Below are 21,365 nucleotides of genomic sequence, written 5' to 3'. Positions count from 1 at the left end.
GGGTTAACCACAGTGAAGTATAAACGCAACCGTTTTGGCTGGCGGCTTCAGCTCCTTTCTTGTGCTTCTATCCCAGGTTCACCAGACTGTACCTCACCCCCGTACTCTTTTTGCCCTCCCCTCCCCCCCACACACACAGGAGCTGGGGGTTGGTCCCCCCAGCACAAGGACCGGAACCCCTGGCTGCAGCTGGACCTGCGCGATAGGCTGGAGGTGACTGGAGTGGCTACACAGGGCCGCTCTGGCAGCTCTGATTGGGTGACCAGCTTCCGGCTGCTAGCCAGTGACACGGGGAGGGCGTGGATGCCATACCTGCAGGAAGACGGTGTGACGGTGAGCCCCTTGCTGGTTCCCTGCCCTCCTCCCCCAACATGTTACCCCCAAAACTTAGTCTCTCGCTATTATTACTGGCAGGTTACAGGTGTGCAAGGGCACACTCATTCCTTTGCCCACAATAATTGCACACAACACCTTTTCCATGTCTTTCTGAGCACAAATAACACAGTGTTCGCAGGAAGAAGGTCACAGCCTGACACGACAAACTGAATCGCTCCTCATCTGCCAGCCCGAGATGCCACCCGCCAGGACCGTAGTCAGTGTCACTTGAAAAGGAAGTCTGTCTTTAAATTCAGGCAGCAGATGCTGAAGGATTTGCTGAATGAGGCAAAATATGATCCCAGAGTGAATGTGTGATTTAAAAAAACGAGTCTTCGCGTTTCCCACTTTCTAATGTTGTGCTAAAAAGGTTGTCTCTTCTAAGCTATCAGCATAGTCACAGGGAAACTCTGCCAGACCATCTCCAGCCTGTGGGGTCCTCTCCAGGAGTTATTGATGATCTCAGGCTCAGAAGCAAAAGGGAATAATCATCGTGACAGGCTGGGCCCGTTAGTCAGAGACCTCTCGCTCGTTCTTATCTCTTTGTTGAAATGACAGTGGCTTGTTTAAAATCCTGTTGGGTTTTACATTACAGGCCCCAAAGAGATCCAGGCAGGATGGGTCACTCTTCGCCCATTTAGGGCTAGTCTGTTTCAGGACCACCTCTGGCTCTACAGAGCCTCTACTTCTGAGTGCTGCCTTCACTTGTTGCATCTCTTTTGTTTTATGATGGTAGACCAACAGCTTCCTGAGACTGAGAGGTTCTAAAGGAACCCTACAGCGGTGTGACCACTTCACATCACCGCCAACAACTGCTTCCATGTATAATTAAGCCATCGAAACAACTCTGAATGGGCATAAAGTATCTGTAAGTGTAGTACACATCTGGGACTCTTTAGAAAAACATGAATTAAGGAGCTAAAGTACACATTTGTAGAGATCAGGACATCTATGTCTCAGCTATATATGATGAGGGATTATGTGTTTCTTTGAATGGCATAAAAACAGCCTGATTTATTTAAGGTAAGCGATTCATACATGAATACCCACAGAGAAAACACTGAACATTCATCATTAGGATCACAGGCTGTGAACCCACAGCATTACAGTGTGGTTGCTTTATGTCTGAAACATCAGCTAGTGCTCCCAAGTATCTCAATACTTGGAGAATGCAAAGTGATATCTCTCAGAGAATTACAACCCCATTTCCCAAAAAAGTTGGGACGCCATGCAAAATGTAAATAAAAACCGAATGCAATGACTGTATAAAAAGAGCCTCCCAGAGAGTCAGTCTCTGTGCAATGAAGATGGGGAGAGGTTCACCACTCTGTGAAAGAATATGCGGGAAAATAGAACAACAATTTAAGAATAATGTTCCTCAATGCAATATTGCATAGAGTTTGGGAGTTTCATCATTTATGGTAAATAATATCATTAAAAGATTCAGGGTACCTGGAGAAATCTTTGTACGCAAGGGACAAGGCCAAAACCCAATATTGGATAGCTGTGATCTTCAGTTAGTACTGCATTTAAACAGACAAATCTATAGTGGAAATCACTGAATGGGCTCAGGAACACTTCCCAAAACCACTGCCTGTGAACACGTTTGTCACTGCATCCACAAATGCAGGATGAAACTATCATGCAAAGAAGAAACCATGTCCAAACATGATCCAGAAAGACCGCCGACTTCTCTGGGTCCAAGCTCATTTAAGATGGGCTGATAAAGTTTTGGAGCAGTAGCATGCAAAAGTTTGGGCAAAATGTCTGTTACTGTGAATAGTTAAGTGAGTAGAAGATTACATTTTTATTTCCATCATACACACTTTTGCATGTCACTGTATGCTGCCATCCAGACAATGTCTTTTTCAGAGAAAGACTTGTATATTTCAGCAAAACAATGCCAAACCACATTCTGCGCGTATTGCAACAGCATGGCTCTGTAGAGTCCAGGTGCTAGACTGGTCTGCCTGCAGTCCAGGAATTGCTGGACTCCCCCTGCCCCTGGAGAGAGAAGCAGGTAGCGTGCACAGTGTGGGGAAGCGCTGGTGGTGATGCTGACCTGGGGCCCCACTATTTGCTGGACATACAGAAGGGGGGGTGACTGTTCCACTCCTGTTTGGACGGCATTCCTCCCAGACTGGACCGTTCGCCCTGCTCCCTTCTTCACCATCTGTCTCCCCGGTCTTACTTGGCACCCTTTGACCCTCATACCCACTTTGGCCACAGCCTTGAGCTGCTTCCAGTTTCTGTGACCTGTGAGAAAAAGTGAGTGAAGTGCCTTACACTCATTGACATCCTGCTTTATCTGCATCAGTTCAAGTGCTGTGTGAAAATATTGAAAAAGGGGGACTGAGCATCTCACGGCTGTGATGCGTTTGGGTGCCTGCACCCCCGGTAATGCGCTAGAAATGAGAGGTCATGGATCTCCATGAAAGAGATGGTTGTGGTGCAGTCAATGGGAGGAATTAGATTTTTTTTCTTTTTCTTCTTTAGTTTAAGTAGCTGTCATTTAAATATCACAATCTGACTGTCTATACTATAGGCACTGTACAAAACCGACTGTTTTCATGTCCGTCTTCATTTTCTTTTGTGTTTCGGACAGTTTAGATTTCCATATTACTAAACCCTCATGTATATGATGCATGAATAGACTTTAAAACCCACTTGGTGTTTGTTAAAGTGGCCAAACTTTCACAGCAAATGAATCACATGTCACACTGTCAATCAGTGACAGTTACCTCTTCAATGGATGCCTACAGCTGTATGCACTGTGCCTAGCCCTGTCTTTTAGATTTATTATTATTATTTGACATTTTTTTTTTTTATCTATCTATCTATCTATCTATCTATCTATCTATCTATCTTGTCTCATTATGAATCATGAAAGCAGGAATAGGGCTGCACAATTCTGGGTGAAATATGAATCGCAAGATTTTTTTTCATGATCCTTGAGCAATATGTTTCTGTATTATTATTTTTGTATTACATACTGTCTTTATGAAGATAGAACAAACAATAGGTAGAGATGCTCAAGATATTTGTTAACATGCTGATATATCTGAGCAATATTTCGAAATGGGCAAGGAAACCAGTGTGGTGCATATTTTTCAGCACACAGCAGTATTAGTATGTTTGAATTCCCCAAAATCTGACAATTAAAATTCTTGGTATGTGATTACATGTTCTTAGAAAGGCAGGGATAACAGAACCATATGACACAGAGCCCTATTTATAAATAAATAAATTGCAAGACAGGCCCAGGTCAAAGGTATGGCTATAAAAAGGCACATGGCAAAGTTGCCCTATAGGTGATGTGTAACTGAGGTTGCTGTGGACACAGCACAGGGTACTGTGTTTACCTGTGCGTACACATGGTGTAAATTGCATTATGATATATCAGTGAGGGAGAGTGTCCGTGCCAATGCAGCACAGTGGTTATTTAGGAATGTTTGAAAAGGTTTCTGTTTAGTGCTTCAGAAGATGTAAAAATGGATCTGCAGGAATTTTATCTGCTCTGATGGGGGTCCATGTAGGACACAGTGATACTACGACTGGAGGTTGTGACCTCCAGCAGGACGAGATTAAAAGCAGCGGGTCTTTAAAGCACTCAAACCAAAGACCTTTGAACAAATTCAACCCAACTCTAACCCGCTGGAGCCTGTTGACACACATCTCTATTTTTTCCAGAGTAAAGAGAAAACAGAGTGATGCAGTCATCTGTGCTGAAGGATTAGCCAGTTTGGCTCTGATTTAACATGCTGTGTCCTAGATGGGACATGTCACCCTGTCTGACAGCCTCCAGTGAGGTATTACGTATCTGTGGACATGTTCCTACACCCCTCCTCTTCCAGAGGAACTCAGCACTGACTCTCAATATGTGGAACTGCCTGCCTTAACACCAATATCGGGCACTGAAAGATGAATGTCTTTTGTTAGGAGAGCTGGTGTGTCAGTGTAACCCCTGTATCTGTGGCAGGTATATGCTGGGTTATTTTATATTTATTAGTATTTATTATCTTGCACTCACTATGGTCTTTCCCCCAATGGAGGGCAGCTGTCTTTGTGTCATTTACCAGGGTTACAGAATGTCAACTGTTTTTACTCTGGAACAGAGTTTACTTCTCTTTATCCCAGTGGTTTCCCATACATTTTATCCTGAATGAGTTGCTTTTTCTTTGAAAAAGTAGGATCTGAGCAATTGGGGTTAAGGGCCTTGCTCATGGACCCAACAGTGAAATTACTAAGCCAACCCTGGGATTCAAACCTGTGATCTTCCAAACACAGGCACAAGATCCTAACCTACTGAGCCACCCCTCTCCTCCCCATGTGATTATTTTCGATCACCTCAACCATTTATTATTTAAATGCAGCTAATAAAAATTTCTCTAAGGCACTAACGCTGTCCTGGCAGGTTTGAGCTCATCTGTTTTGAATGCTTTATGAGGTACTTTTGAATACAGCAGAAGCTGCCATCTTCTCCTCCATCCTGGGCAAGATGTTGGGCCTTGCAAACTCAAATATCCTCTGGAAGCTTGTGGTAATTGAAAGTACTCAAGCTCCAAAAAGCCACTGAGACGAGAAGCGAATTAAAAAAAAAAAAAAAAAAAACAACCCAGTGCCTCTTCCGTTTTTAAAAATTTATTTTTTTAGATAGCTTAAAGAGGGGGTCTGTCTCAATCCTGAGGATACTCTGTCTGCCCACATGATTTGCAGAACTCTTAGAGTTATTTTATTATCTCTTGATTAATCAGGAAATCACATTTCACTGGTTAGCCCGCAAATAATTTGATACACCGCTAACACATTCCTGATTGATGAACACATTTCAGATTGCTTCCCCTTTCTTATGCCCAATGCCAACTCACTTTCTGTATTTCTGACACTTGTTTTCCCAACTCGTCACCAGCTCTCGTGTATATCTTCAAACTGGGTTGTTGTCCTTAAACTGGGAAAAACTGCCCCCCTGGACCCAGAGCGTATACGTACAGCTGATGAAACTAGTCACAGGGGAACGCGGCTAAAAGGCTGTAATGAATGGATCACGTCATTCATTCAAGAGACACAACAGGAATAGAAATAATGATGTCACTACGGATGGAAATATGTGTGCATGATAGGTAACTAACCTGAGCTTTGTGACCTAATGGGAGTTCAGGAGATGCATGGGGACCTTGGTGTGACTCCCGGTGGCACCTCTGACTCGAGAGAACTGTGTGATGCAACGGCTTTGCGTCATTTGATATCACCGCAGCCCCTGGACATACTAACATTAATATAGTCACCCTCTTATGATAACTAAACTTAGATTCATTTTTATTGTAAATTATACATAAACAAGGCCGCTGTGTATGACTCAGTTTATAAGGTTTCTGGAGTAAACCTTAGGGAAAGCCACGAGGTTCCATCATTACTGCTGTTATGTTTACCAGCTGCTAATTTAGTGGTGTACCTGAGGGGGGCCTACATTTCCATACCATGTGATATTATTTTGTAGGTCAGTGACTGTGAGGATCAATATGATTTTCTGAATAAATAAAATAGCAGCCAGCATTGGCATTAGCAGCTTGAATCCACAGTCATAATGTTTACGTCATTGTCACTGTGTTTGATTCCACAGTCAGAATGCTTGAATCCACACTTGGTTAAAGCTGTCACCATACAATTTATCAGAGAAGAAGACCCAGATTGTCACCATGCTATGAACATTTTTAGTTTTATAGCTGGTATAGCACAGGTAATGCAATCTGAGGTTCTAATCTGTATTAATCTACTTTTTGATTCTGTGTTTCAGAATGAAAGACAAACACTTCCGCAGGATGTCTCTGCTTTGTACTTCATGTTATTGTGGTTCTCTTTCATCTACTTAATACGCATTGCGTAACTGAGTGGAAATGTCTTGGTTTTAAGGAAATTTAAGGCACTGTAGAGAGTGATTGGTGCATGATACAGAGTTACTGTGGTGCAGTAGTGAATTTGAAGATGAAATACACTGTTTGTTTACAAGTCTGGTCGTTAGGGTATCGATGCCAAGCTAATCGGTGTGGTGAGTTCAGCCCCATAAGACACATGAGCATCTTGGGAAAAAAACAGCAGAAAGGCACTATGGCTTAAATGCTTCCTAATAATGGCAGCAGCGTAAATTACGGGAGTGCTTTAAATCACAGGCAGCACACGGTGTGTCAGCTCCCGCACCTCCCACAGAACACTTTCCGCTAATAAGACTCTTGTTTATTTATTTCACTCCCCAGCACCCCCCACCCACCCACGCTTCCCGAAAACGCTCCATTATATCTCGTCCACCTGGGAGATGTGGGATTTGCTGCTTCCCCAAGCTGCGATTATGTTGTGTTTTCAGCACTGGGAGGAAGCGGGACTAATGGCCTGGGCGAGGGCCCCTGACACGCTAACCGCAGGGGACCAAGCTACGGGAAACTGGCCTGGCTTCCTACAATCCATCTCTGCGGCTCTGGGAGTGATTTTACCCAGCTGCCGTGGGCTTTCTGGTCTTCAGGACCTGGCCTGTGACTCTTCACTGACTGCTCATCATTGTTCTGTGTGAGTGCCTGATAATTTAGCTCTCCAGCCAAAAGAATGATGCAATGATCTGACAGACATTCCAACTAACATTATCTCTATATGAAGCAGAAAAATTGCCTCTATTTTGTTTGGGGCTTTTTTTTAATGGACATCGTTTTACTGGAAATCAGGTCTTTTCCTGTACCTTGTAACAGTATAATTGGCAATGAGAGCCGTCAGTGCCGTACATGGGAGGGGGAGCCCTCCTAAAAGTGCCCGAATACCACTTATCTGACACGACTACATGGCAGGACCCTTGTTCAGCACTGACATTGTTATGGTGAATCATTGTGGCCGGAGGAAATTCTGTCACATTCGCAAAATGAGCAGCGAGAATGGGCCCCACCAGGCCCTGGCTGTTTTCATGGATGAGAGGTGTATCCAGTTTTGTTTAAGCTCTTGTTTGGAGATCCCAAGGCCAGGCTCCCGGAAAAACCTGGAACATAGACTGATGGAGGAGGAGCTGAAACAGTGTGGGAGGAGCCTGTAATTAGTCGTTAATAACGATAATAGCAGGCACCTTGACACTGCTGGACGCCCCTAGCACCAGCCTGGCCTGTCAACTGGAAAAGCTTTTGCGGATTTGCACCGAAATCAGACTCTGACAAACCAGCAAATTATCCACTCAATCGATGAATAGGCACATTTAATTTTAATTGGCAACAGCAAAACAGCAGCAAGTTGATACATTGTTGAATAATTATAGAAACTTCTAGATTATTCAAAAAGGGAGTCCGATTCAAGGCATAGCACTATCCTCAGCACAGTTCTGTCTCCTAAATGGTCAGTTTCTGTGCACCTAACTTGCACAGTCGGGTCTCCTAAATGGTCAGTTTCTGTGCACCTGACTTGCATAGGTGGGTCTCCTAATTGGTCTGTTTCTGTGCATGAAACTTGAATGGTTACTTTCCTCTATACCTGACAACAGGACTGTCTGTCTCATGAAAACTATCAGAAGATAAACTCAGAATGAGGCAGCGATATACATTAATATTTAAGCCATGTTGCAGCCATTATTGATCCCTTTTTATTTGTGCATGACATAGCGTATGACAGAGTGTATGGCAGCGTATGCCAGGGCATGTGACAGAGTGTGTTACGGGGTGTATGACAGATCGTATGCTGGGGCGTGTCATGGGGTGTATGACAACATATGATGGGCTGTGTGACTGGGCGTATGACAGAGCATATGATGGGATGTATGACAGAACGTTTGACAGTGTATGACATTTCATATGATGGGGTGTATGACGGGGCGTTTGACATCGTATGACAGAGTGTATGACAGGGCATATGGTGGGGTGTATGACGGAGCATATGACAGTGTATCACAGATTGTATGACAGAGCATATGATGGGATGTATGACAGAACGTTTGACAGTGTATGACATTTCATATGATGGGGTGTATGACGGGGCGTTTGACAGCGTATGACAGAGTGTATGACAGGGCATATGATGGGGTGTATGACATTTCATATGATGGGGTGTATGACGGAGCATATGACAGTGTATCACAGATTGTATGACAGGGCATTTGACGTCGTGTGACAGGGTGTATGACAGCGTATGACAGAGCATATGACGTCGCATCCACATTCATCTTGCTCTCTCCAATGTATGTCACCAAGCAGTGTTTTCTGCTCAAGTCCCAATCGCTGTAATATTTTACAGTTTAAGGCAGATGGGAGTGGGGTGGGGGGGGGGGATGTTCGTCTAAGAAGCTGCCCATGATTTATGACTCAGAGGACATTAATAAAACAACCCGGAGGAGTTTTACGGGTTTTCAGCAGCCAAACGGAGCAGAAAGGGAAAAATTAGCAGACAGGCAAAGAGAGAGGGTGGTGTGTGCAATAAATGCAGCCGTGATATTGCCACCTGCAAGGTCCCGAGTCGTGTGTGACAGCGTATTTTCAATTTGTGCACGATTAAGGTGAATCCTTGCCGAGGTATCAGCTGGCCACCACAGGCTGCTCTGACTCTCACTCACCCGTCTGGCCCTTGCTGCTCCTCCATTTTCACACAGACACCGTCAGCTCCATCCAGCCCGCTGCATTATTAATTTACTATCGTCTGACTGTTTGAACTGCATGCTAATATTTTAAATGGAAGTTTAATTAACTTTTCAAGCATATATAAATATTAAATCCCATTATTTCAGCCTGTGGGTTTCATTTAATGAAATTAACACAGAGGCCGGGCACAGTTATGGACAAACAAACAGAGATGTGTGACTGTGTTTTGAGCGTGTTTTCAAACTGAGGAGTAATGCGGAGATAGTCAAAGTGCTGGTGGAGAGGTGAAAAATAAAGCTTCAAATAAATCAATATGATTTATGCATAATTAGTGAGTCAAACAGGCAGTCTGACCACTTGCTCTCATGTATGAACCAGTTTGTGTTGGGGTTAAGGACCTTACTCATGGGCCCAGCAGTGAAATCCCAAAAGCTGACCCTGGGATTCAAACCAGAAACATTCTGATAACAGGTCCAGTGTTATTATCATGTATTGTATTGTTTTGATTATCTCATTCTTTGTGTCCATCTTCCCACCTGCAGACGTTCCAGGGGAACACCAATGCTGAGGGCGTGACCCAACACAGGTTCCCCCAGTCCATCCGAACCCGGTTTTTGCGCTTTGTCCCCCTCAGTTGGAACCCCAGCGGCTGGGTCGGCCTGCGAGTCGAAGTCTACGGCTGCATGTACAGTGAGTGGCTCCCATTCACCAGACATGGGTGCTAGAGGTCTTCTCAGTGGAAGAGGTGCAGTCACACACAGCCGAGTCCTGTGTTTATGAAAACGCGACCATCGTCGCAGGAGCAAGCTCATCATCTCTGTCCCTGAAAATGTGAAAGCGAGCAGCCGAGGACCATGGGCGATTTTCTTAATCAGAAGGATGATGGAAGACTCGGCAGTGCAAAGGCAACTCACGTGGGCCTCATTTCAGGAGAACGGTGGGGCAGCGTGTTGGATACTCTTCGTGAATGATCACTCCGTAATGACATTTATAGTTATTCCTGCGTGAGCCCATTCATTCACCATGATCATTGTGTTAAGCCTGCTTCACACTGCATTCGGGGTATCAACCAGATCCCTGTTAAAGGTTGGACCTCAGTTATCTATAAAAGGACAGCCAGCTGTCTCAGAGGGCATGTCTCTTTATAATGGGAGAGGGGTGGGGGCCTTGGGGTGTTTCACTGAAGGTGCAAATTGTTTTGTGAATTTGTCTTTTTGACATGCAACATGCAGGGTAAGTGGGTTTCTTCTCAAAGTACTGGTAAGGTGTGCGTATAGTTATTTGTAAGGTACAGGTAACAGGCATTAAAGAGACTCATAGAGTTCTGTTCTGATAATTTATTGACTGAAGTGCAGCTTTTGATTGTCTGAGTAGGATGAGGATGAGTAATAAGCTGTGTGGGCTCCCTTTATGTGAAAATGTTCTGGATGTTTCCCGGCATTGAAACCACAGAGTCAAGTTAGAACTACATCTGCAAGTCTGAGAGGGGCCTAGGGTGGAACATTCTGAAATTTGCAGTTCTTTTTATACAGAATACAGTAACTCACATCATGAAGTGAGAGCAGAGTGGTCATGATTATCAGTAAGGCCGAGACCCCCCCCCCAGCTGACACAGTGCTGTCGGGCTGTTTATTAAGACATCAGACCAGGGGGACACACCAGCACTGCCCACAAGGTTAATGCGGCCAGGCGTTGAGGCTGGGGGGGTGGGGTGGCAGAGAGCGCCAAGCGTGACACCCATTAATCTACATGGACTGGGGTCACAACAGCCTGGTGAAGCCTGTGGTCAATTTGCCACTTAACATCTGGCATTCCTGTGTTCATACCGTACACCGCCCCCACCTCCCCGTCTCAACACAATGTACGATCTCAACACTGAGCATATCAACAACTCACAGATATGACGTATTTCCCACTGGGGAAAAGCTCTCTCTCTGCAAAGTGACGGACGTCTCAATCTGGCAGGAGAATAACAGCTGCAAGCATTTCTCGACAGCAATCCCTCTTTCCAGAGCGGCACGCGTTTCCGCAGGGCCTCGTTTATCCAGTCATGTCTTACAATCCGTCTGCTCGGTGTCAGCTGCCATATAAGGTAACATCCAATGACGCAGAGTGACCCTGGGCAGAGTGGCAAGGGCTACAGCAACCTCACAAATCATTCTTTTGTCTCTGTCAGAGTCGGATGTGGCAGATTTTGACGGCAGAAGTTCCCTCCTCTACCGATTCAACCAGAAGTCCATGAGCACGGTGAAGGACGTGATCTCACTGCGGTTCAAGAGCCAGAAGGGGGAGGGTGTGCTGGTACACGGGGAGGGCCAGAGGGGAGACCATGTGACCCTGGAGCTGCATCGGGGCAGGCTGGCCCTGCATCTCAATCTGGGTGAGCATCTGGGCCATGGGTCACAGATGGAGAAGGTCAGAGGTTGAGAGAAAGTATCAAAATTTGGGCCAAACGTGAGAAGGAAGCAGTCCATATAAGTGAAGGAGCTGTCAAGTGATTACCCTCACATGGCAGACTATCCATATAAGCCCATCAACACCCTGCTTCGTCTGACCTTTGACCTCACCCATGCTTGTAATCACAGCCAGTCAAATGCATGAGGCCAAATCACATTCCCTTGAGTAAATATTCAACTCATTTTATGAGAAAATAAGGTGGATATTTACATGCATGACACACTTCATACAAATTTATGGCTGATTAATCCCCTCCCCACCTTTTAAGTACAGACTGTTACGCTGCCCCCCACAGATGATGCCAAACTGCACCCTGGGGGTGGGCACGCATCACTGAGCCTGGGCAGTTTGCTGGATGACCAGCGTTGGCACACTGTGCTGGTAGAGCGGTTCAACAAACAAGTGAACTTCAGCGTGGACGGGCAGACGCAGCACCTGCGCACCGGGGGTGCTGACGACTCGCTGGACGTGGATTACGAGGTGACCCCCCCACCCCCAAACCAAGCTCTTGTTCGAACTAATAGGATTGAGAACTGATTAAGTTAAGCTTCATAATAATTTATTTTGTTTCATGAAATAACAGAATCATTTTCTATTTCGTCGACAGCGGGGTACCTTCTCTTTTAGATTAATTCATCGAATAATTGAGATAATGAACACAAATCATTAATTTTAATGGAAAAAATGATTAAATATAGATTTCCTGTCGCCATTAATTCCTGGAGCAGCAGGAATGTGGGAGCTATGCTCAGGAAAGGAGAGTACCTCTGTGAATGGCTGAATGTGATGTCCCAACAGTTGGATTAAGGCTTATTAATTCAGAGCACAGCTGGAGCTGAAGCCGGCCACCCCACCCCACCCACACTCACTATTTTTGTGGGGGCGTATTAAGCACATGCGAGATTCTTCCTGCCACACTATCTGTGCATGTGCGTGCATGTCCGTGTCTGTGAGTGCATGTCCGTATGTGTCCACATGTGTGTCCGTGTGCGTGTACACGGCAGCATTTCCTCTGACCTCTCATCATCCAGATCTGCTCACATTTCCATGGTCGCAGCCTCAAATTCCCGCTCAAATTCCCAGCATCTTTCAAAAGCACCATGATCTTTCAATTCATTCTGATGTCGGCAACTGCCAAACTATGAGCTAATTGAGTAATTAAGCTGGGAAGGGACAAGCTCCTGGCCCAGGCCGCTTGGCAGGTGATGCGCCGGGAGTTTTCCAGCCCATTCAGAGCTACATTTACCACGTTTATCTGGCCAGACCCCCCCATCTGGGAGACATTTCTACCATAAATGGCAGGTTTACCTTCGGACTGCCAGAATTGCAGCTTCTGGTCACCACATCCGCCTCTCCCGGGTGCAGGTGGGGGGCGATGCCCCATGCTGAGTCTGCCAAGCTGCCAAACCCCACAGGGGGTCCAGAAGGTCATGGTGAATCCTTCTAATGTTTCATATTTCCACAAAAGTCAGCTGGCAGCAATGAGCTTCATCCCGCTGCATGTCTCCCTCATCTCTGCCTCATCTCTCTGTCCGCATATATCCCTCTCTGTCTCTTTTGTTTACCATGATCTCGGTACTGAATTACATTTGTGCTTAATCACATTCTCACACCAGGCACCGTTTTACACCTTATTATTTGCCAGCAGCACTTTAATGCTACGATTCCGAGGGAAATCGTGCTGGAAACACTCACCTCGATAAGCATACTTTTATTTATGTGTTGTTACATTTATTTTCTGGGAAAATAAATGTTCTCAAATGGCAGAGTCATCGCCATATGAACTGTGTGATTGACACCCGTGAAACCTTTCCTGCCATTAAATTTGAAAATAGACTGGAATTACTTAATCATCTCCTTTATACACTACCTGCGATATATTCCGGCCTGTATAATTAAGGAGGGTATTTTTCTGAAATTTATAGCTATACAGCCTGACTGGCACATATTATAGCAGTTCTGAGTCACTCTCTGCTGTATTTGTGTGAATTTCAGTTTTTCGTCGCTTTAGGACTTGATGCATATGGTGTATGCGTCTTTTGGGGGGTTCAGTAATGATATGTGAATATAACGGAAAGATAGATATGAAGTGTTGCAGTCTAATGGTACCATTAAAAGTAATCATCATATGAACTCTCCACATATGAAGGAAGCGTTTATGTTTGAAGATACAGAAACTTAACAGCTTCATCTTTTTCATAATATTTCCATTTCACCATGTTTTTGTGGAAGCAGAGCTGGGAACATGTTTAGCTTTGATGCCTCTTAAAACAGATTAAGCATTTGAAATTTTGAAATTTGGCATTTGAGGAATAAGTCGGTGGCTCTATGGCCTGTACCCTCGTGGGGTATTAGTGAGGTGAGTGAACACCTAAGGATGACAGACAGTTGCCTATCCACCGTGTTTCACCATATTTACAGCTCTGTACAGATGGCAGCATTTGCACAGATGGTGATTTTGATATAGCCTTGTGGGGTATCTGAAAATTAAATCACACTTGGTGTTGGGTATGTGAACAGTAAGTCACACGTGGTGCTGGGACATGAACAATAAGCCACACATGGTGTTGGGTACATGAACATAAAGCCACAAACAGTGTTGGGTAAGTGATCATTAAGCAACATGCAGCGTTGGGTGCATTAACATTAAGCCACGTGCAGTGTTCAGTACATGAATATGAAGTCATACTTGGTGTTGGGTACGTGAATATTAAGTCACGTGCAGTGTTGGGTACATAAACCTTAAGTCATGAGTAGTGTTGGGTACACGAACATTAAGTTAGATGTTGTGTTGTGTACCCAAACATTAAGCCACATGCAGTGTTGAGTAAGCAAACATTAAACCACATGCCTGACATACCATATAGCCAAAGGATGTGATGTATGTCAGCTAGTGACAAATTCCTCCCGCTCTGTCTGTCATGTGAAATTTACCTCAGTAATGTCAATCATTATTAATGAAAGATTCAGCCAAATACAAGATATATTATATGCGGATCAGGCAGTAGAGACTGATGGGAGTGTCCTGTAGTATATTTTATTTATTGTATGAATGTTTTCGGTAAGAGTTATACGATTAATATAGTTCATTGGTTAATATAGACTCATCGCATGGTAACTTGTCTGGAGTCAGCAGTTTTTTAAAAAGGACATGCAGAATTGCATGCTTACTCCCATGTCTTTAATTGTATGTACTTACTTATATTAATGGACACAGAAAGTTGACATAACAAGTCCTTCCATTGCTGTGGGCTGGGCTGGGCTGGGCTGGTCAATATAAATCAAGGCTGTGTGGCACCTTGGGGGTCCTGGGTCCCCTCATTGTAGCATCTGTTCATGTCCCCTTCTGGCTGCCTTCTCAAAGCTCAGCTTCGGGGGAATCCCGTTGCCCGGGAAGCCAGGGACCTTCCTTCGAAAGAACTTCCAAGGCTGCATGGAGAACCTGTACTACAATGGGGTCAACGTCATCGACCTGGCCAAGAGACGCAAGCCACAGATCTACAGTGTGGTAGGCCTCTCTATTGCAAAGCCGATCCCTGCAAAAGAAAGGAGGCCATACCAGCAGGGCTCTCTGTAGCAGCACAATGAGAGCCTTGTGGCTCCTCTAGTAAAGCATGGAGAGGCCGACACAGAAATCAGGGTTTGAACAGGAGGGATTCATGCAGTTGGTCTTTTAGGAAGCTCTTTCTGAAGCAGCTGTGAGGCTACCACACCCACCAGCAAGGATTAAACAACAATAATAAAGTGACACTCCCTAAAAGCAAGAGCTAGGATTGTGACAGGTGGCTTCAACTCAGATCTGCACATGTGCATAGAGAGTTACCCTACAATATAATGGGAGATCCTTTGCCACCATTACACTGAGATCATATAGTGACGGTTCCCTCTAGGTTATTAACAGCTGACTGATTAGAGAGGCATGGTCTCTGGAGACCTTTAGTGTCCAATTAGCAGCAGGCAGTAAAGCATGGTGTCTTTGGACCTTGGCATCTGTTTGTTTGGGACAGGCAGTTAGGATGTTTGACAGACAGGGAGGAGATGCGCCCCACCCTCCTCCACCTTGCTAAGTGTCAGCGTGTCAAACAGAACAAAGTGCGATAGCTTAACGAACATGACTTGGTTTATAACAACAAACCAATGCAGAGTAGGACTGTAGTGATTGGTCCTGCCTGTAAAGTACAGGCTGACACAATACTTCACGTTATCTCTACCAATAGGGTTTCCTTATGGATTGGGTCGTTGTAATCTTTGTGGGGCCTCTCTTGTTTAGCACATTGTCCCTATTTTGATGATGACACAAGGAAAGTTTCACACTTTCACACAGTTGATCTTATCTGAGCCCTCCATGATAGCATTGCTACCCCGATGCACGGCTGTTTTCAGACCCGCCAGTGTCACCAGATCAGCTCCCCACTCACCTGCCTTTGCCATGTCTCCGCTAACTCCTCCACTCCTCTTCAGGGCAACGTGACCTTCTCATGCTCGGAAGCCCAGCCCGTAGCTGCCACCTTTCTGAGCTCCCGAAACAGCTTCCTGTTACTGCCAGCAGAGCCTGCGAAGGAGACGCTGTCCGTCTACTTTCAGTTTCGAACCTGGAACCGGGATGGGCTACTTCTCTTTGTCCGGCTGGGCCGGGGTCCCGGCTGCCTGGCCCTGCGCATCAATGGCGGCCAGTTGAGACTCACCCACCAGCACTCGGCCCTGCAGAAGTCAGAAATCTCCACCAGTAAGGCTCCCAGTTAGGACACTGTGAGGTCAGCTCCTCAGTCTGATCTCACTGTTTCCCTATTCAGGGTAATTTAGCTGCTGCAGATGTACACTGCCCCCTATAGGCAGGATTCTGTTAAATTCGATAATCTATGATAAAGAAAAGAAGTGGCTCACCCCCCCCCCACACACACACCCACATCAGTGTGATGTTTAAGCTCAGAGGACTGAGACCTGCTTTTATTTCCCTGTCAAAGAGGGAGGAGGCAAGGCAGCCGAGGTTTACTGTGTTATCAGGGCTTAAATCAGATTACACACCTGTCACCGGGCCATTTCAGCTGCACCTTTGCGAATCTGATTGTTCACCTCCCAGATTCCTAAGGACGAAAGCTGGATCAGAAAGGAAATAAATTTTAAAATGAAATTAATTTCTTTGATCTTGAAAAAAACATGCAAACGAGCATCTCAGTTGCACGTGTGGGTTTAGCTTTTCACTTCCATGTCACTAAAGTGCTGCTGGCCATTTTATCTTTCATATTTTATTTGTCAGATTCTTTGGCATCTCGCTAAGGAAGTAGATGGTGACCACAGACGGGTTTGAGGCCACAGCCTTACACAGCTTCTAACTCTTTCACTTTTAAGGCTGAATCCCTAAATTAAACATTACACTCTTTTCTTTGTAACAGTTCTGTTTGCAGTTAACATAAATCAGCTTTAAAGAGTCAGCTTGAAAGAGAGAATAATGTATGGATAATGTATGGGATTGTGTATGGAAAAGCCTTGGGATTTTAAAATTACTTTCAGGCTCCTTATGCTTTAGATGCAAGCTAAGGCAGAGTCTCACTCCAGCCACCAGTGTCGCACCCAAAAAGGTCCTGCCCCCTTACCTGCTGTCCCCTCTATTGTGGTGACACGGCTTTTGTTGGTGTTTCGGGATGCAGGTGACGGCGTGAATGATGGGCTCTGGCACTCCATCAGCGTATCCATGAAGAACCGGCAGGTGTCCCTGGTGCTGGATGGCGAGTCACCGCTGACGGTGGAGCTAGACGAGCATGGCATCAGCGAGGGCAGCTTCTTCTTTGGAGGTGAGGAGACGCCAGGGGAGGGGGCTCAACTGGGTTTAATTATCAATGATGAAGTACAGAGGGCATAAAAGACCCAGTTCCATCCACGATTCAGGAAGAAGCGTGTCACATTGCACACCTGGGTCCTGAAGAAGGACATCCCTGTATAGAGCCTGTGAGAGTGATGGTTGGAGACAAAGTACCTATTCTGGGATGGAGAGGAGACGGCGGTCCCTCGACTGCATTTTACTGTGTTTAGGAGTCAGTGGAGTTCTTAAGAAGTTTCAGATGTGCCCCAGACATCTTTAACAGGCTATGTGCATGGTGTTAGGAGAAGGGAGATATCAAGAACAGTGAAACCCTGTCCTTCCGGACCTGTTACCAATTACCTGAAGCTAATTACCTGCCCTAATTAAGAATCCGGCTCTCCAGGCAACTCCCCTTTCTATCAGATTGTAGAATCCAGCACCCCGGGTCACTCCCCTTTCTATCAGATTGTAGAATCCAGCACCCCGGGTCACTCCCCTTTCTATCAGATTTTAGAACCCAGTACCCCAGGCCACTCCACTTCCTATCAGATTGTAGAATCCAACACCCTGGGTCACTCCCCTTTCTATCAGATTATAAAACCTGGCTCTGAAGTGGCCCTTAAAACCCTGTCCTCTGCAGGACTGGTTTACATAGGAGAAGTTTAGGAGATCTAGTTCTGATCCCCAAAGAACTCCAGACCTCGTTCAAGCTGGTTCAGGGCTGGGTGATGTCGTCATCTCTCTGCATCTTATGCCTGCTCATCGGGCATCTCAGAGGACTTCAGACCTCAAAGAATCTCTCCAAATTACAAGCTTTGTTAAAACAATCTGGGGAAATTAATAATATTTTCCGTGAAAGGCACAAATCCAGAAAGCATCTGCTGTTATGCAGACCTAAGTGCACCACAGGTTACACAGGAATACATGAAATCAGGCCCAAGGTCACTGTGGCGAGCATGTTCTTTTTGATTCATTTTACTTTCTCTGGAATATTCAAGGTTATTTGTTTTATTTTAAAATAATTTTTTTATTATTTTGCAGTACATTTACGGGGTTATTCACAGTAATCCCCTTCTGGAATCATCAAGTCTAAAAGAACAGCATTTAAACCTTGGCTCTGCTGTCTTGGCTCTGCTGTCTCTAAAAAGGCTTTAGGGAGACGTTATCAGCTTTTTTGTGTACCTTAGCACCTGGCCGTGACTCTGAAGCCTGCCACATGTTGGATGTACCTGTACAAACAGCACTTGCCCCTGTTTGCCGCAGGGTGTCCTCCGGCCCCCAATAACTTTGGCTGCAGGAACCCGACTCTGGCTTTCCAAGGATGTCTGCGCCACATTTTCCTTAACAACCAGGCAGTGGACCTGTTCCATGTGCAGCAAGGGATGCTGGGTAACTTCAGTCACCTGCAAATCGACGCCTGCGGCATCAGAGACAGGTACGGGGGGGTCGGGTGGTTGTGAGAGCAGGGGCAGTTGGGAGTAACCCCGGCTGGGAAAGATGGGCTCTGCCCCTGAGTGTAGCTGAGGACATGGCCCCACCCCAAACCGTTAGCACTCGAACCAACACCACAGTGATATCGCTGCCAGGCAACTATTTCAGTGCCACACTGCATGACCCCCCCCCCCCCAGGACATAAATAGCGCCAAGACTAATGTGCCCCTGACGGCAGAGTCCTCCAGGCGGCCCCAGCCTTGAATGGCAGCCAGCCCTCTGATTGACACATGGCTTCTCTGACATACATATTAGCCCTGACCTGGGTAAAGGAATAGAAGATGGATGGGTGGATTCATGGATGGATGGATAGATGGATGTATCTGTTTAAGAACTCTTGTGAAATTCTTGGAAGAACCTTTAGGTATTTTACAATGTGATACCAGGTCTGGAGATGGAAGCCTGTGAAGCCTTTGTACCTTTGGTCCTCTAAAACACCAGCTCCTTTAGAAGCTGACACGTTTTTGCCACCTTTCCACAATAACGGAGGTTATGGAAAACACCAAAGAAGAAGCAGGTAGTAACTTCTACAGCGCTCCAGGATGATCACAAGCACTCGAAGGGCCTAAAGAACCAAACTCAGTATAGTTTGTTACATCAGCAGCCTAACAGTGAAAAGGATTAAAAGCTCAAACCAAAACTTTCAGCCGGCATATTCAGACCAGTAGCTTCAGTACAGTGTAGTCTGGGATAATGATGCCTTTCACCAGCTGTCCTGTCTTGAGCAGAACCTGTATTGATAGTGGACTTCTGTGGCCATGGGCCAGGGTGCCCCTTCTGTGACGGTCAGCCTTAAATCATTCATGACCAGCTGCTGCTGTCTGCTGACCGGCATGAGCTTTTCAGCGTGATGGTCCTGACACCTTCAGAGCAAACAGCACTGGCTTGGGAATGTTCCAGATTGTGGGACATCGCAGCCAGCTGGCAGAGCTCATGCCTGCCCCTTAGTTAAGGAGGCCACTGATCTCTTAGAAGCCCTGGGTGGCTATTGGATGGTATGGGGATTAAGGTGGAGATGGACCAGGGCCAACTCCACATGCATCAGGTCCAAAATACCTCCCATGATGCCCCAGTATCTCATACTACCTCAGTGTTCAGTTTTTGCACTTGTTTTGTTGGATGTGTCCCAAATGTGAGTGAACAGCAACGCATGTTTTCAGGCAGATAAGCTGGGGACATGCAGATTGGTCACATGAAGTATACGAAATCAGCCAATCACAGAAAAGGTGGATATAGAGATCATGGAGCAGTGTGCACATACAGTAAAAGAGTAGTATGAAACTGTAGAATCTGGCCTCTTGCTTGAGAGTTTGAGGTCATCACGTGCCGTATGGAGAAGCCGCAGGACGTCCTCCTTTTTCACAGGAGCAGAGGCTGTTAATTCATGGCAATGTAAACAAACAATGGAGCTCTTGTTCATCTTTTCATTGTTCAATCCTCCATGGAGGATGAATCTTCCTCGGTATTGCCATTAAAAGTTCATTAGCTACTTCGTTCTGAAGATGCCATTATGAAGGCCACTCGTGTCATTTTATGGTCCACAAAAGCACTATTCACTGCTTTAGCAAAAATAGCTGGCAATAATTAAACTATCGTCTGAAACATTATCCACCCAGCGGTCGCCAAATTCTGCTGCAATTAAAAGCACCGGAAACCTCCATTTCGTAAGTACAGTTTCCTATAAAAGTCACAGTGATCCTATTGCGGTTTGCGGCACAGATGAAAGAGCATGAAATAATGTATGCATGCACAAAAGGCTGATAATCGTGAATTTTTAGAAGAGCGACAGAAGATGGTGATACTAATTAAGTGCCAAAGTCACTGAGGCGTGCTGGTCATGTGGACGTATGATACAGGTTTCCTGACTTCCCAGCATACAATTTCATGTATTTACTGACAGCAGCCTTTCAATGAATTTGGTTGTCGATGGCTCTGCTGTCCGTGTGCCCTACATCCTCCGTGGCGGCTCAGTTCTGAGGACAGCAGCAATGAAAGACTTTGAGCTGGACCTGGACTGTCCCTACAGTGCCACCTCCTATCTGCATAGTGATAATGTGCATGCAAACACAGAAAGTGCAATTCTCTCATTAGCACTTAATGTCAGTCACCACGCAGTGTCGTATTAAACTGTGACACCCTAATATTGAAATGGTGCCATACTGGATTTAAACCTACAAATTTAAACCTGCCTTTATATACTGCTAAGTTATTTTTCCTTTGTGACATCCTGCTGTTTATGTTAGTTTATAATAGTTTATATTATTCGGAAACTACCAACTCCCCAGGTAGGCGGCGCCAGGTTCTTGGGTTACTCACAGTCAGCTGGTGTCTTTGTTGACAATAATTAACAGTTTACAGCACAGCTCCTGGTACCGTGGACCCCTAGGGCAAACCCCTCCCTGCCACCCAGTTGCTGTCAGAGTGCATCGTTACTATTTCAGCCAATTCTCCGTTGCTCAATCCCCAGCATTGATGTCCCATCCAAGCCGCTCCTGCCAGGGGAGGCTTTGCTTGTTTAGCCTCTGCTGCATTATGAATTGACGCCTTGAAATGGTGACATCCAGCATAATGAGATACAGCACTAAAGAGCTCTGAGTTTTTTAAACTTTTAATGCCAGCAGGTCAGTGGACTGAAAGACTGTGTCCCA

At 45.5% G+C, this 21,365-nt stretch overlaps 1 protein-coding gene across 5 annotated transcripts in view; it reads left to right on the top strand.

Annotated features, from left to right (window-relative positions):
• Positions 1 to 21,365, top strand: part of LOC111842921 (contactin-associated protein-like 5) — a 55,873-nt gene that overhangs the window by 18,828 nt on the left and 15,680 nt on the right. For 3 of the 5 annotated variants that reach the window (XM_023810039.2, XM_023810038.2, XM_023810040.2), the window contains exons 3-10: positions 140 to 333; positions 9,512 to 9,659; positions 11,146 to 11,349; positions 11,722 to 11,906; positions 14,791 to 14,934; positions 15,888 to 16,152; positions 17,075 to 17,218; positions 18,490 to 18,661. In XM_023810039.2, the coding sequence (XP_023665807.2) occupies positions 140 to 333; positions 9,512 to 9,659; positions 11,146 to 11,349; positions 11,722 to 11,906; positions 14,791 to 14,934; positions 15,888 to 16,152; positions 17,075 to 17,218; positions 18,490 to 18,661 (1,456 nt within the window). Of the gene's footprint in view, positions 1 to 139; positions 334 to 5,029; positions 6,934 to 9,511; positions 9,660 to 9,693; positions 9,907 to 11,145; positions 11,350 to 11,721; positions 11,907 to 14,790; positions 14,935 to 15,887; positions 16,153 to 17,074; positions 17,219 to 18,489; positions 18,662 to 21,365 lie in introns of those variants that run through there. The other 2 variants (XM_072717380.1, XM_023810041.2) reach the window with 2 other exon arrangements.

This window comes from Paramormyrops kingsleyae, chromosome 1 (genome assembly GCF_048594095.1).
Source record: "Paramormyrops kingsleyae isolate MSU_618 chromosome 1, PKINGS_0.4, whole genome shotgun sequence".
In the NCBI taxonomy this organism is placed as follows: domain Eukaryota; kingdom Metazoa; phylum Chordata; class Actinopteri; order Osteoglossiformes; family Mormyridae; genus Paramormyrops; species Paramormyrops kingsleyae.
This window is presented reverse-complemented; position numbering and strand designations above follow the sequence as displayed.